General features: G+C 43.3%; 1 protein-coding gene across 1 annotated transcript in view; it reads right to left on the bottom strand.

The window, feature by feature from the left end:
* Positions 1-799: 799 nt before the first annotated feature.
* LOC143807019 (cytochrome P450 2J6-like) overlaps positions 800-17116 on the bottom strand; it is a 28871-nt gene continuing 12554 nt past the window's right edge. Inside the window, exons 3-9 of the mRNA XM_077288173.1 lie at positions 8954-9106; positions 7454-7614; positions 3396-3569; positions 3106-3250; positions 2833-3020; positions 2507-2648; positions 800-1090 (exon numbers count right to left, since the gene is read on the bottom strand). Of these exons, the coding sequence (XP_077144288.1) occupies positions 909-1090; positions 2507-2648; positions 2833-3020; positions 3106-3250; positions 3396-3569; positions 7454-7614; positions 8954-9106 (1145 nt within the window). The 3' untranslated portion in view covers positions 800-908. The remainder of the gene's footprint in view (positions 1091-2506; positions 2649-2832; positions 3021-3105; positions 3251-3395; positions 3570-7453; positions 7615-8953; positions 9107-17116) is intronic.

Genomic DNA, 17116 nt, shown 5'->3' on the forward strand with positions numbered 1-17116 from the left:
AGAACGGGGCAGTGTTGAAAGGGTCAACACAGGCTGGACACAAAGGAGGAAACCAAGCACAATGAAATGGCAGATGAACAGGATAAAATACAGAGGGGAAATGGGTGCACAGTAATGAAGCAGAAAAGCAACATGAAAAAAATGCAAAAAAGGGAGGATAGAGGTACAGAATTCACAAGGAACCGCATGCAACAATCTCATAACAACTAACAGCGACTCTTCAGACACCTCCACTGAAGCCAGGAACAGAATGAAGATTCTATTGCTCACATGGAGAGAAGCCAGGCACAGGTTTATATAATGTGAGGGTGATATGTCCCCTCTCTGGCGATGTCTTCATGGGTTTTATAATTTTTCTCCAAGACACTCTTTAAGAGCTATGTTCAAATTGCATTGGGTTTTCTATCTGAAACCTTGAAATATAGGATTCAGGCCATTGACTTCAATGAAGCAGATAGTCACTTCATGCTCCGGAGGGCTGACCTCATTTTCAGCAGTGTTCACCTTTTAAGGTGGGCACAAAGCGCAGTTGTGTATGCCTAAAGCAGGTGGACACTAACAAAACAAGGACCAGACAGAGCACAAAGTGATTCTATCTGCCTCATTAAAATCAACGGACCCATTGGGAATTCCATCTGAATCTTATTTTTTCAGGGAGTCAGATAAAACCCATGTGTTACAAAAACTGAAGAGAGCCCGTCCTAAGGGGGTGGTCCTCTCAGAGAAGATGGTCTGCATGCACAATATATGGTGGGACTCACAATCTGACACACAAATTTTAGTTACAATAAGGCTGTGATCTATTTTGGGTAATTTTATTGTAAATTACTGTTTGCTAGTTGTGCAAAAGTCCAGTGTAGTTCCAAGATTTTTAAATCCTTGTAGTTGTTTGTCCTGAGGTCATCTGATTAGGTACGTGGCAACAGCCTGGTCTTAAACCGTTTAGGAGCTTGAGAAATTCCAAAAACAGGTGTGGTGTCTGGAGGAAACTTTGGGTCTGGCAGGTGAAATTCAAAGTGTGTGAGCATAGATGTGAAGAACAGAAAAATTTCCATGCGTGCGAGATTCTCCCCAAGACAAACTCGGGGTCCTGGTGGGAAAAAAGATTAGAAGGTAGCATGGAACAAATAAAGGATAGATGAGCAAATTTAACCGTGAGCACTACTAGAGAAGGGGTGCTAAGGACAGGTTCCCAAACCATATAGATTAATAGTAAGAGACCTAGCACTCAACTTTAGGTAAGATGCAGCAGGAAAAATTTATTGTAGTAAGTAGAGGAAAACATTTCGGTCAATTATGACCTTCATCAGTTACAGGAGGTTATTAAATAAAAGCCGGTAACAGGAATTATAATCGCTGCACGATCATATATCAAAATTAGTTCAGTGTGGTTGTTGTAGGCAAACCTGCTATGAGCAAATAGGAAGATTCCTGGAGCTGCAGTGCTCTCCGATGCGGCATCCACCGCTTGTCTGCCGCTTGACCGAAACATTTTCCTGTATTTACTACAATAAATTTTTCCTGCTGCATCTTACCTAAAGTTGAGTGCTAGGTCTCTTACTATTATTACAACACTTGCAATGACCTCCTTGACTACACAGGTCTAAAAAAATAATTTTCAGGTGCCAAAGTTTTGTGAATGGATTTAGGGTATTGTGAGGGTGCTGAATTCAAAAATCCCATTACTTTTCTTTTTCTAAATTGGTTCTAGTTTTTGTGATAATTTAGCCATAATAATAATGTATTCCCCCAATGTGAGTTGTGTGTGATTAACAAATACAATAGCTGTTGGTCTTTTGATGTGTCTTTTGATTCTTTATCTTTAACCATATCTTAGGTAAATAAATATCCCATATAATTATTTTGTATTTCAATTTGTAGGCTTACAGTGCTATAAAAGTGCCCTTTTGATGCCAGAATTCTACTGTTTTTAATTAACTATTAAACATCTCAGAAACTAGAGCAAATCTGGCAATTCCAAAGTCATATTCTTAATCAGCACCATAAACTTAACATAAAACCATTCAGACATCATTAGCACCAAAATCACTGTATACCAGTGTTATTGATTGCCTTATTACGTGGATGGCAGGTTTAAAGGGAACCCGTCAAAAGCGGCCAGTTTTTATCCTAAATTATGTCTGTTGCTCTCCTAAGTATTCTTGTTTTGTTTTATTTAAATCCGCCAAAAATGGTTTGAAAGATATGGGCCTTCTTATCTGGTGCTACTTTTTATGTTCTGTACAGAGGGTTGTGACTTACAGGATTCCTTGGAGGCACGTCTTTAGGCAGTTCTGCATTGTTACTCTGTGAGACCGTAAAATTTAGCCCTAAATTAAAAAGCCCATATCTCTGGAACCGTATGAAGGACTGAAAAAAAAACAAAACAAAAAAACTCAGGGGAATAGCAGGAATAAATTAAAAGTAAGACCTTGACACATCTCATCTGCATTTAAAAAAATAACTAACCTATTTTTTCATTGATCTATTTTTTGCCCTGTGTTACCTGCAGAAAAAGGTAAAAAGGAGTCAACTTTCTTCAGCTCTCCATCCTCGTTCAGAAAGTTCTCTGGATGAAACTCATGTGGATACTTCCATTGACCCTCATCATAATGTAGTGAGGACAGATCTGTGATTATTGTGATTCCCTCGATAGATAAAAGAATGATAAGTTATTGGATAAGTAGTGTATTAAAAGGAGTAGTAGGTGCGAAGGGAATAAAGAGCAAGATACAGTACATTTCTTAAATTTCGTCACTATCGTCAAATTGGCGACTCCAAAAATCTATTCAGCAATTCTTTTCTAATAATTGAAGCAATCATTATACTTACCTTTGGGATAGTATAGCCTTTTAATTGTACATCTTTTATAGAAGAGTGAGCAACACCCAGTGGTACCACGGAAGCAAAGCGTTGTACTTCTTGCAGCACAGCCTGTGTGTACGGCATATTAACCCTGTCCTCGTAATCAAGATGGCCTCTTGTTCCTCGAATCTTGTCTATTTCTTCCCTACACTTCTCTAGCATAAAATGATTGAAATCATGAAAAGTATAGAGAAATAATGAGAACACAAAACAGAATAAGATACAATTGTAAACGTTTACCTTGAATATCTGGATATAGCATCATGTAAAAGAGACACCACTCCAAGCTGGCAGATGTGGTCTCTGTGCCGGCTACAAAAAGATCTCCCACACATGTAAACAGATTTTCATCATCAAATGTAGATTTGTTATCATCTTTCTGCTCCTACGGGACACATAAATCAGGAGGTTACAAACATTTAGTCCTTTCTTATGAAACCTAGAGACAAAATCAAAATTATAGAATGGAAAACACTAACTGATGTAGAAATTACTAATAAATTCTTTGTTCATATATTCCATGAATTTACCTTGTCCATTTCATCTAAGTAACAGTCTATGTAGTCTCGTGGTTGCTCAGGTACCCGGGTTCTCTTGTGCTCCTCTAAAACTTTCCTGAGAAACCCAAAAATAATCTTTACATTTTTGAATATCTTCTGGTGTGGTAAGGGAAGATGTCTGACGAATCCAAAAGCATTGAATATCTAAGATGAGAAATTAATATGTGAGTTACATAGGGGCCATTGAATAGGGTCATTATAAAACAGAATTCAAAGTCATACCTTAGGGCAGTGTTCCCCAACTCCGGTCCTCAAGAGCCACCAACAGGTCATGTTTTCAGGATTTCCAAAGTATTGAAGAGGTGATAATTGCATCACCTGGAATATACTAAGGAAATCCTGAAAACATGACCTGTTGGTGGCTCTTGAGGACTGGAGTTGGGGAACACTGCCTTAGGGCCTATATCTCTATACCCTGGCTGAGGCTTATTTAGGCTCCTTCCAGGACCCAGAACACACTTCAAAAAACCCCTTTTACCAGCTGTATAGCTTTGATGCCACACCAGATTTTGCAGCATTCTCAAACGTCTTCTAGTTTGACTTTTTAAGGATCCAGTAGAACTTTTGTGTTTTAAATAGGGATAGATATTACAAAACTGGTAAATAACAAGTTGGAAACTTTAGGTTTAAAGAGGTTGTCCACTACTGGACTACCACTTCCTGGTAGCTCAGCTGTCCAAGACAAAATAAAAAAAAGCTAATTTTTTCCTCCAGGACTAGCACCATTTCCCCAGTTTCCACACTGCGTCTCTTGGTGGTCATGTCATATATTCAGTGGCATCTACTTGGCTGTGTTGGCTATATGACATTATTTTTGACATGAGGCAATCTGGAGAGAGGTCAAGGAGATTGGGGAAATAATGCTAGTCTGGGAGATAATTACACTGAGCCACTTGCTAAGAAAGGAGTTAAATACCTTGTAAAAATCCATGAGATCCTCTGATTCTGCTGCTCTTTTCCTTTATGTGCTCCCTTTATGTGCTCTTTTTGTGAGCATTCACCCCTCCCTCCCAGATGCTGCCAATTAAAATCTAAGATTGAGACTCCTAGATGCTTAGATGATCTGCTGAGCGGTGTTTTCCAACAACAGGGAGGGCTGAAAGCAAACGCCCCCAGAGAAGACTCTGAAGAGAGGCCAATTTGCACTGCTAGTAGAGATTTCACATACACCGCTCCAAAAACAACAAATGTGAATATCTCTGCAATGGAATGACGGAGCACAAAATGGGAAAGAACTGCAGAATCAGGAGTGCTTAGGGATGTTAACAATATATTTAACTCCCTTTAAGATGCTATTGCGCAGTAATAGATAACACCTTCTATGTCTGCATGAAGTCAGAGCGCTGGCATTGAAACTGTAGATGGCATCAACCGAATTGAACTAAACATTGCTGACTCAAACATTAGAATTCTGTATTTTTAGATGTTAAAAACATATTTTATCATTTGTAAGAAGTGACATGCATCATGCTTAATTATCAGTTTTAAAAGGGTTGTCCAGTACAAATTGATAACTCTGCAGTCACGCTATACATTCTCCCAGACACTTGTATGTAGCTGAGGTCGTGCGTCGACTAAAGATGCAACCATTAGTGGACGTGGTCAACTAGAAGACGCGTCCTCATTTTATACAAATGTATGAAGCGAGGCGACTCTTACAGGACAGGCTCTGGCTCGGAGAATGTATACATTCCCTCTGGTTCTGGCTCAGAAACCAGTGAATCCCCGTGTGTGCTGTGGGGATTTATAAGTCTGCAATCACACAGAGTGACTGCAGATTTATTGACTTGGACTGGACAACTCTTTAACACTAGGACTACTTCTGTTCGCTACCACTATACAAATATAATGTTCGTTCATTTTTGACTGGACCTATAAAAGTCTTGATGTTTTAGCTAATTTATACATTTTTTCGCAGAATTATACTGTATGTGAACAAGGTTGATCATAAACAAAAGAAAAATGAAAAAAAAACACGTAATGTTTATCGTTTTCGCGTCATAAACCATTACATTGCATTATTGCTATATTCATGCATATTGCCCATTTGCAGATAAAAAAATATTCTTTCTAGCTGTAAACTATAACTAATAACATCAAGCTGTATGCAAATATAGTTTTTCCCCCAAAAAAATTGCTGCTTCACACTATACAGTACAAAATAATCGAATAAGGCTACTTTCACACTAGCGTTAACTGCAATCCGTCACAATGCATCGTTTTGCAGAAAAAACACATCCTGCAAAAGTGTTTGCAGGATGCGTTTTTTCTCCATTGGCTAACATTACGCGACGCATTGCAACGGATTGCCACACGTCGCAACCGTCGTGAGACGGTTGCGCCGTGTTGTGGCGGTCCGCCGGGAGCAAAAAACGTTACATGTAACGTTTTTTGCTCCCGACGGTCCGCTTCTTCCGACCGCGCATGCGCGGCCGGAACTCCGCCCCCACCTCCCCGCACTTCCCCGCACCTCACAATGGGGCAGCGGATGCGCTGGAAAAATGCATCCGCTGCCCCCGTTGTGCGGCGGAGACAATGCTAGCGTCGGTGACCTCGGCCCGATGCACTGCGACGGGCCGAGCCTGACGCTAGTGTGAAAGTAGCCTAATATGACAATAAAATGTTGTATCTGCTATATACTTGTATGAGTTTGTATGTCTGCATGTGTTCTCTTTGTCTCTTCAGCTGAACTGAAAGTGACGTCACCGCTGTGCTCTGCTTTTACTTTACGGCCAGCACTCACAGTCAGTGCGGGAAGGAGACGGCAAGGGACATGTGACAGACAGCAGAAGGTGAGTATGTACTGTTTGTTTTTTTTACATTTACGCTGGTATCCAGGGTAAACATCGGGTTACTAAGCGTGGCCCTGCGCTTAGTAACCAGATGTTTACCCTGGTTACCAGGGGACTTCGGCATCGTTGGTCGCTGGAGAGCTGTCTGTGTGACAGCTCTCCAGCGACCAAACAGCGACTAAACAGCGACGCTGCAGCGATCGACATCGTTGTCTGTATCGCTGCAGCGTCGCTTAGTGTGAAGGTACCTTAACACAAGGAAAATGTGAAAAGTTGACATCTATATGAACATCAGGGTAAATAAGATACAGTGAAAAAATTATGCACAAAACTTTACAGCAACATTTAGTGACAAAAGGACATCAAAATATAGTAGGTAGTCAAAATGACTACCTTTAGTAGTTAAAGGTAAATTTTGAAAAAAACGCGCAATTTTTTCACCAAAATTATTTATTGTCACAAAATCTTTTTTCACATCCTATTTGAGGAAAAGTCACCGAGTCTCAAGCCGGAATTCCGAAAAATGTAGTCACAGAAGAGAAATAAAAAGTGCAAGTAGTCAAAATGACTATACCAGTAGTCCTAGTGATCGCCAACCGATAAAAATTAATGACAACATACTTGTTTAGCTTTCTTCTGTGTTGCATGATATAATGTTCTTATTAATCTATTTCATTTATGTTAGTTCTATTTTTTTTAATGCATGTACACTTTTTTAATTAAATGGTTAATGTTTATTATTATTATTATTATTATTATTATTATTATGTTTGGATCACATATGTGAAACAAAGGAAACAAAGGTATTTACTTGACAAATCTGTGTGGTTTTTTTCAGAATACTATTATATGCTCATCTACCTCTTAATTTCTTCATAGACTTCGTTTGTGTGTGAAATTGGGTGCCAGAACTGAGCAGTAGACGACATATTCCAGAATTTCATGCATATACTCTCCATATTCATGTTGTAATCAGGCTGTGCATGCAGTATTCAGTGGCGGCTTCACCTGCTCATGTATCTGAAGTCATTAGTTACCACATTTACAATGAGTGTGTAGATTAGCCAAAATCACAAAGATGGGGTAACACAAATGCTACCAGGATTGCGAGAATAGTACAGAATTCTAAAGGTTAAATTAGAAAGTATTACACGACACTATAAGATTTTTAAAAATAAAAAAAAAGAAAAACCCCGTTTAGTTTGTAATATATGATAATTTCAAAGATTTTCATACCTGAGCCCAAAATTGAGTTGCCATTTTCATGTTTTCACGCACAAGATTAAGAATATCTCTAAATGTTGAGTCATCGTAATCATAGCGTTTCCCAAATACAATGAAACAAATAATGTTAGACACTGCATTTTCTAGTAGATAGTGTGGATCATACAGAGAGTCTGAAAAATACAAATACAGAACTTTATTATTTTACATATATTATTTTTGTTAAAAAAACGATATTAATTCAGACAAATTAAATACAGGTCTCATGTATTAGGGACCTACAGTGGATGACATCCGTGTGTCATCAGTGTGACACATACAGGCCCCTGGGAATCAGCGGTACAGTTCGTGCTGTTCCCTGGTGCTGGGTACTGAAGTGAAGACAGCTAACATCACAATCAGCGCTAGCAGGGGACAATGTCAACAGTTGTATTCAACAGTTAACAGAGAGAGCAGGCGGTGGCTGAAGGGAGTATTTATCAGCCGCCACCTGTGCTATAAATAACATTAAAAAATTACATGTGGTTCCCCTATATTCTTGATAACCAGCCCTGCAAAACTAGTAGCTGCAGGTTGCAACCCACAGCTGGTAGCTTCAGCAAGGTTGGTTATCAAAAATAAAGAAGTCCCCATGCCATATTTTTTAATTATTTAAATACATAATTAAAAAGACATGGGGTCCCCCCATTTTTTGACAAACAGTCAAGCCAAAGCAGACAGCTGGGGGCTGGTATTCTCAGGCTGGCAAGGGGCCATGGATGTTGCCCCCCCCCCGACTAAAAATAGCAACACACAGCCGCCCAAGAAAATGTGCATCTATTTTGGCCCCCCAGAAGGTGTGTATGAGTTTGATTTTGCCTCCCTTTGAAGTCAATGGGGTTTGGGATGCGGCCGATCCAAACTGAACCGAACTCATCTCTACACTCCTCTACCCCACTTCATGTAATAGAAAACTAGATGCTTGTTTATGTGCCTTTAAGTCTTGGATGTACATTATGTTGTTTCTTTTAAAATTGTATCTCATCTTACTCATACACAGTCCCTATTCATCAAGATTTTCATCATCATTTTTCACATCGGTCTTGATAAGGTGGAAGATTGAAGTGCAAGGCATCTGACTCATTAAGTTGCACATGCCTGTTAATGACTCAGACAAGGCACAAAATGATGTGTGCCTCCATATGCGCCTTCCTCTAAATCTTAATCCAGTCAAGGATTGGAGTAAGATTGGTCATGAATTTGTTGAGTGAGGGCCACCACATCCTGTCACACCCCAGTTCCACCTATTTTGGCAGTGATGGGCATAAATGGTGTGAAAATGCTAAAAATCACAACATTTATTCTCCCCCTCAATTTGCACAAAACATTTGCGACTTTTAAAAACTTTTTACACCAAAATTCTAGCAAAAACCTTTAATGAACTGGGGCTGAAGTTTATCTATTTCTACATACAATCCGTGAAACGGATTGTTAATTGATCCATTCAAGCAGACATGCACAGATCACACTTACCTTTATTTTTCTTAAATTCTTCAACAAGGTGCACACTCTCCTCATAAATTCTTTCCTCCATTGACTTTTTACCTAGCCCAAAGTTCCGCAGGGTAGACAGGGTGAAACGTCTGTGCTCCTTCCATTCTCTTCCATAGGGAGCAACAACTATCCCTGGATGAAATTACAAAATGTATAATACACAACTTATATACTACTTATACATACACTGTATGTCATGAAAGAATGCCAAAAGGCTGAAAAAAAATTGACTTTAGAAGTAACACTACACCTAGAAATGCATTATAGTGGTACAGATATTCTGCAAAGAAAACAATAGTTAATATGTTGCTGATAGTCATTTGCCAATAGACTATTCAAACAGGAAAAGGACAGAACTCAGTGCTAACCATTGGATGTTGCAATCTTTAAAATCAATATCAACCCTTTTATAGCTCAAGTGCCCTCTTCATTGCGAAGAAGGAAGACTGATTTGGCTGGGTGAGAGGACTCTAACAAAGAGTCTAACCATTACCCCATAAAATTCCCTGTCAGAGGCCTCTCACCCAGCCAAATCAGTCCTCCTGCTTCACAATGATGAAAAAAAAAAAAAACACACAAGGACATTAAAGAGTTAATATTGACTTTAAGGATTACTACATACAGTACAATAGGTAGCACTATTGTAACACCCCAGGAAACTGGTTGTTACAGTGATGTTGCTTTCCCTTCGGGGAGGGTGATGCCATGCCTGGAAGCAAGGAAGATCCCTTTAACAGGCGGTACACATACATGCAACACGTTCTGACTCCAGGCCAGAAGAGGGAGCTCTGAACCCAGTTTCAGGGGAGCTTCCATAGATATATATGCATTGTGGCTTGGAGGAGGAGTTAGGCAATTTTTAGTGGACAGTGAAGGGGTGAGGAGCGAGAGCAAGAGAGCTGGGGCCATGCAGCCGCATGGTGCTGCAGCTCCAGGACAGAGTGGAGAAGCAGGAGCTTTGCATTGGTAACAAGTGCTAGAGGGGAGAATCACAGGAGAATTAATGAGATGGAAGGGAGCTGTGACTGGGCTCCTTCCAAGCTGAAGCAAAGGAACCAGGGACCGGAAGCCTGAGGCTGTGGGGAGCTGCATGTCCCACAGCAGAACTGGAGGGTAGAAGATTCTAAGTCATCTGTCTGTACCCAGAACCGAAGGTACAGCAACATACAAAGCCCGGAGTCAACTGAGAAACACCTGTAAAAAGGCTCGCGTTGGAAAATAGAGAAACTTGTGTGAGGCCTTAGGCAGCAAGGGACTCGCCTTACAGGGCTAGAAGGAAGGCTTTCTAACCTCCCCTGAGAAAGGGATCCATAATTGTTTCCAGACCTCACCAACACCTGTTACCGGTACCCTGGACTGTGGCCGTAACTACCAGTAAACAGTTAAAGAGACTGCAACCCTGTGTTCTTTGATTATTTCTGGCACCACACCATCTTTGCCAAATACACCGGGAGCCCTGGGGACCCAGCTTCACCTGTGGGAAGTTATACCATCCCTGCTGCCATAACATCAACCCAGTGGACCCCTTTAATCAGCGTCGGTCACCCCCTGACCAAATACCACTGGTGGCATCACAAATATTTTTATTCCTAAATACCCCTTTAAAGTCCTTCCATTTAATTTGGACGCCCAGGGACATGGACCAGGTCACTACCACTGTGACTTCCCCTTTAATGACCACTGGACCCGGTACCGAGTGTTAGGAGTCAAGTTCCTGCTGCTGCACAGGGGGAATCTCAAGCCGTGTCTGCTGCGGTCTCCCATTCTGCATCGGCCGCAGTGGAGCCTGCTCAGCGGAGACGTCGGTCCCAGCGTCTCACTGAGTCTGATATTGTGCAAAGGGTTACTGCTGCCTCTCCAGGCTCTGCTATTGTACCCTGCACTGATCTGCGGCGAGCAGGCTTTTCTGGGACTAAGTCCTGCTTTGCACACACTGAGCATGCCCAGGGTAAGATCTCTCAGTGAAGATCAAGGGTCACATGCTCAGGTCAGGTACTGCAGCAACTTCCATTGGTCCTCCAGGAAGGTCCTGTACCTGATTTAGTTCTGTGGCAGCCTTCCATTGGTCCTTCTTGGAAGGTCCTGTAGGTGCTGCAGCTATATAAGGTTCTCATGACCGCACGGCCAAGCGCTAGTGTCAAATATGTACGAGCTCAGCGCCAGTGTGGTCGTGTGTGTGGTCAGGGACCCGGCTGAAATAAGCCCCTAGAATGCTGGCACCTCCAGCGAGGAGTTTTGTGTATGCAGTCAGGGACACGGCTGAAATAAGCCCCTAGAATGCTGGCACCTCCGGCGAGGAGTTTATGTGAATAACCGATAGAATTCCGGCTCCACCAGAAACACCGAGTACCCCTAGGCCCTGGCTGGGGCGCTCCAAATCTTGGCATCACAAACAGGATGGACTGACCCTAAAAATTGGGTCCTGTGTGCCATGGACTGTGTTAGATCATTTAATGGCTGCCATTGTTGCACCATGTGGAGCAAGGACCGCCCACGAAAGAGAGAAGAGAGGAGTGGGAAAGCATGACCGCAGCATGGCTGCACGCTACTTGGTAGAAGCGATGGCCGACAGCAGTGGAGAGCTGCCGGAGCCTATGGAAGGAGGAGTGGACTTCCCCGGTCAGCCAGACGAAAACCCGGACCAGACAACAGAATTGGATCTGGAGCTCCTCGGCGCAGAGATGGAGGAGCTGGCCCGACAACTCCTGTGGACCTAGCTGGCGACAGTGACCGCATGAAAGGTGTCCCTGCTAAAAATAGTGATGACCATGAAGCACCAGAGCTTGCCACCAGTGTTCACAGCCACAGCTGAGCCGAAGAAAGAGGCACTGCTGAAAAGGATGACGGCGCATATGAAAGACCTGGAGCCCGAGCCCTCAACCTCAGCGGAGAAGGGGACCGGCACCGGAGAAGCAGGTATGGAAACTGCCCCAGTAGATGAGGAGACCCTGGTGGGACCTTTAGAGCCCCTGCCAACCCTAACGCCCGGCCTGGTAGTAACAGCAGTAACCTGGGACCACATGACAGACCTGGGGGGTATACTGGAGGACCTGCTGGTACCTGAACCCTTGTCCCTGGAGGCATGCAGGCAGCAGGAAGCCATACACTGGAGGCACCCTAAGGGTACTGTCACACAGTGCCATTTTGATCGCTACGACGGTACGATTAGTGACGTTCTAGCGATATCGTTACGATATCGCAGTGTCTGCTGAGAATCGTACGTCGTAGCAGATCGTTTGGAACTTTCTTTCGTCGCTTGATCACCCGCTGACATCGCTGGATCGTTGTGTGTGACAGCGATCCAGCGATGTGTTCGCTTGTAACCAGGGTAAACATCGGGTAACTAAGCGCAGGGCCGCGCTTAGTAACCCGATGTTTACCGTGGTTACCAGCGTAAACGTAAAAAAAACAAACAGTACATACTTACATTCCGGTGTCTGTCCTCCGGCGTCTCAGCTTCTCTGCACTGTGAGCGCCGGCCAGCCAGAAAGCGAGCACAGCGGTGACGTCTGACGTCACCGCTCTGCTTTCCGGCCGCTGTGCTTACACAGTGCAGAGAAGCTGAGACGCCGGGGGACAGACACCGGAATGTGAGTATGTACTGTTTGGTTTTTTTACGTTTACGCTGGTAACCAGGGTAAACATCGGGTTACTAAGCGCGGCCCTGCGCTTAGTAACCCGATGTTTACCCTGGTTACCCGGGGACTTCGGCATCGCTCCAGCGCCGTGATTGCAACGTGTGACCGCAGTCTACGACGCTGGAGCGATAATCATACGATCGCTGCGACGTCACGGATCGTGCCGTCGTAGCGATCAAAATGGCACTGTGTGACAGTACCCTAAGTCAGACCTCATACCGTGACCTTTACCCTGGAGACAAAGTGACATTCACCTAGCACAATGGTGAAAGGGGATACTATGCCCTGAATGTTATAAGATGTACAGGACAAACAGCTGATCTAGATGTAGCCACTGAGAGTAAAGTGCAAATCCAGGCTACACAAACTCCAGTTGCTGGACTGTTTTCAATAGAGTCACCTGTTCTGACACCTAGAGAACACTATTCCCAACCAGGAGGTTGCAAACCTGGAAACCTGCCCTGGAAGAGAAAATAAAGAACAAGAATCAACAGATAATGACAGTTGTGGTTTATAGTTAGTTACCTGGTTCAAAAATATTTGATAATGTTTGTTAGAGTTTGATGGACAGGAAGGTTATGAACGGTGAAATACCTAAAAACTTTTCCCTGTAAATAGTTGGCACCTCTTAAGTTGCCCATTGTTGGTTTTACCATGCGCCGTCAGCGTGAGAGGAACCCGTTTTGATCACAGACCCGAAGAAAAACCATTTGGCGTGGCCGAAGACAAGGTCTAGATGTTTATGCCTTGCAGCCCGCCCAAGATCAACGTTGGGGGTTTAGAACAGGTCCCGCTCATCATTATCATTGGTGCACAAGGACGCCCTGTTATTAAAAATGTTTGCACTTTTGATATATGATTAAAATGTTTGCACTCATGTAATTTATATGTTTTGCAATGTTCAAAGAGAAGAGCCTCCCATAAATAGAAGAAAAGTTTTGTACCTGTTTTAACCTGTTGAAATGCATTTACAAAAATTTTATTGCACATTTCTAACCTGTACTGTTTTAGTTTTTCTTTTCCTAGTCCGGGAGTACTGAATTTTATTGGGAGGGGGGACTCCCCACGAAACCGGTTGTTACAGTGATGTTGCCTTCCTTTTGGGGATGGTGATGCCATACCTGGAAGGAAGGAAGATCCCTTTAACAGGTGGTACACATACAGTACAGACCAAAAGTTTGGACACACCTTCTCATTTAAAGATTTTTTTGTATTTTCATGACTATGAAAATTGTAAATTCACACTGAAGGCATCAAAACTATGAATTAACACATGTGGAATTATATACTTAACAAAAAAGTGAAACAACTGAAAATATGTCTTATATTCTAGGTTCTTCAAAGTAGCCACCTTTTGCTTTGATGACTGCTTTGCACACTCTTGACATTCTCTTGATGAGCTTCAAGAGGTAGTCACCAGAAATGGTCTTCCAACAATCTTGAAGGAGTTCCCAGAGATGCTTAGCACTTGTTGGCCCTTTTGCCTTCACTCTGCGGTCCGGCTCACACCAAACCATCTCGATTGGGTTCAGGTCTGGTGACTGCGGAGGCCAGGTCATCTGGCGTAGCACCCCATCACTTACACAGCCTGGAGGTGTGTTTGGGGTCATTGTCCTGTTGAAAAATAAATGATGGTCCAACTAAACGCAAACCGGATGGAATAGCATGCCACTCCCAAGATGCTGTGGTAGCCATGCTGGTTCAGTATTCCTTCAATTTTGAATAAATCCCCAACAGTGTAACCAGCAAAGCACCCCCACACCATCACACCTCCTCCTCCATGCTTCACGGTGGGAACCAGGCATGTAGAGTCCATCCGTTCACCTTTTCTGCGTCGCACAAAGACACGGTGGTTGGAACTAAAGATCTCAAATTTGGACTCATCAGACCAAAGCACAGATTTTCACTGATCTAATGTCCATTCCTTGTGTTCATTATCCCAAACAAGTCTCCTCTGCTTGTTGCCTGTCCTTAGCAGTGGTTTCCTAGCAGCAATTTTACCATGAAGGCCTGCTGTACAAAGTCTCCTCTTAACAGTCGTTGTAGAAATGTGTCTGCTGCTAGAACTCTGTGGCATTGACCTGATCTCTAATCTGAGCTGCTGTTAACCTGCGATTTCTGAGGCTGGTGACTCGGATAACCTTATCCTCAGAAGCAGAGGTGACTCTTGGTCTTCCTTTCCTGGGGCAGTTTTCATGTGAGCCAGTTTCTTTGTAGTGCTTGATGGTTTTTGCAACTGCACTTCGGGACATTTTCAAAGTTTTCCCAATTTTTCGGACTGACTGACCTTCATTTCTTAAAGTAATGATGGCCACTCGTTTTTCTTTACTTAGCTGCTTTTTTCTTGCCATAATAAAAATTCTAACAGTCTATTCAGTAGGACTATCAGCTGTATATCCACAAGACTTCTGCTCAACACAACTGATGGCCCCAACCCCATTTATAAGGCAAGAAATCACACTTATTAAACCTGACAGGGCACACCTGTGAAGTGAAAACTGTTTCCGGTAACTACCTCTTGAAGCTCATCAAGAGAATGCCAAGAGTGTGCAAAGCATTCATCAAAGCAAAAGGTGGCTACTTTGAAGAACCTAGAATATAAGACATATTTTCAGTTGTTTCACACTTTTTTGTTAAGTATATAATTCCACATGTGTTAATTCATAGTTTTGATGCCTTCAGTGTGAATTTACAATTTTCATAGTCTTGAAAATACAGAAAAATCTTTAAATGAAAAGGTGTGTCCAAACTTTTGGTCTGTATTGTACATGCAACACGTTCTGACTCCAGGCCAGAAGGGGGAGCTCTGAACATGATTTCAGGGGAGCTTTCCTTGAGATATATGTATTCTGGCTTGGAGGAGGAGTTAGGCAGTTTTTAGTGGGGAGTGAAGGAGAGAGGAGCAAGAACAAAAGAGCTGGGGCCATGCAGCCACATGGTGCTGCAGCTCCAGGACAGAGTGGAGAAGCAGGAGTGTTGCATTGGTAACAAGTGCCAGAGGGGAGAAGCACAGGAGAATTAAGGAGCTGGAAGGGAGCTGTGACTGGGCTCCTTCCAAGCTGAAACACAGAAACCGGACACCGGGTGCCCGAGGCTGTGTGGAACTGCATGTCCCACAGCACAACTGGAGGGTAGAAGATTCTAAGTCGTCTGTCCACACCCACACCTGAAGGTACAGCAACATACAGAGCCCGGAGGCATCTGAGAGACACCTGAAAAAAGGTTTGCGTTGCCTTCCATGCGGGTACTGTCTTAGGACAGGGAAAGAGGGGACCTTGTGTGGAGCCATAGGCAGCATGGGAGTCGCCTTACAGCCCAAGAAGGAAGGCTTACAACCTAACATGAAAAGGGGATCCATAATCGCTTCCAGGCAGAACGGACCTCACCAACACCTGTTACCGCTACCCTGGAATGTGGCCGTAAATCACCAGTAAACAGGTAAAGAGACTGCAACCCTGTGTCCTTTGATCATTTCTGGCACCACACCATCTTTGCCAAATAAACCAGGAGCCCTGGAGACCCAGCTTCACCTGTGGTCAGTTATACCATCCCTGCTGCCATAACATCACCCCAGTGGACCCCTTTAATCAGCGTCGGTCACCCCTGGCTGAATACCACAGGTGGTGTCACGAGCATTCTTATTCCTAAATACCCTTTTAAAGTCCTTCCCTTTAATTTGGATGCCCAGGCCACAGACCAGGTCGCTGCCATTGACTTCCCCTTTAATGACCACCGGACCCGGTACCGTGTACCCCTAGGCCCTGGCTGGGGCGCTCCACTATGAGTTCTCTCCTTTTCCTATCTGAAAAGTCTGTTTGCATACTCATAACAATCAGCAAGACATTAACTATTGTTTTCCTTGCAGGATTTCTGTTTCATTGTAATTTATGTATTGGTTTAGTGATCCTTCTAAGGTCAATTATTTTCTGCAGACTTTCGGCACTCTTTCACGTGGAAAGTGCCAAGTTGTAGGGAGACTTAAGGTACCTTCACACGAAACGACATTATAACGATATCGCTAGCAATCCGTGACGTTGCAGCGTCCTCGCTAGCGATATCGTTTCGTTTGACACGCAGCAGCGATCAGGATCCTGCTGTGATGTCGCTGGTCGCTGAATAAAGTCCAGAACTTTATTTGGTCGTCCGATCGCTGTGTATCGTTGTGTTTGAAAGCAAAAGCAACGATACCAGCGATATTTTACACTGGTAACCAGGGTAAACATCGGGTTACTAAGCGCAGGGCCGCGCTTAGTTACCCGATGTTTACCCTGGTTACTAGCGTAAAATGTAAAAAAAACAAACAGCACATACTCACATTGCGTCCCCTGCAGTCTGCTTCCTCCTCTGACTCAGCGCCGCAAAGTGAAAGTGAAAGCAGCACAGCGGTGACGTCACCGCTCTGCTCTCACTGTACGGCGCTCAGTCAGTCAGGAAGTGGACGCAGGGGGACGTGAATGTAAGTATGTGCTGTTTGTTTTTTTTAGATTTTACGCTGGTAACCAGG

This window comes from Ranitomeya variabilis, chromosome 2 (assembly GCF_051348905.1).
Source record: "Ranitomeya variabilis isolate aRanVar5 chromosome 2, aRanVar5.hap1, whole genome shotgun sequence".
Lineage (NCBI taxonomy): Eukaryota > Metazoa > Chordata > Amphibia > Anura > Dendrobatidae > Ranitomeya > Ranitomeya variabilis.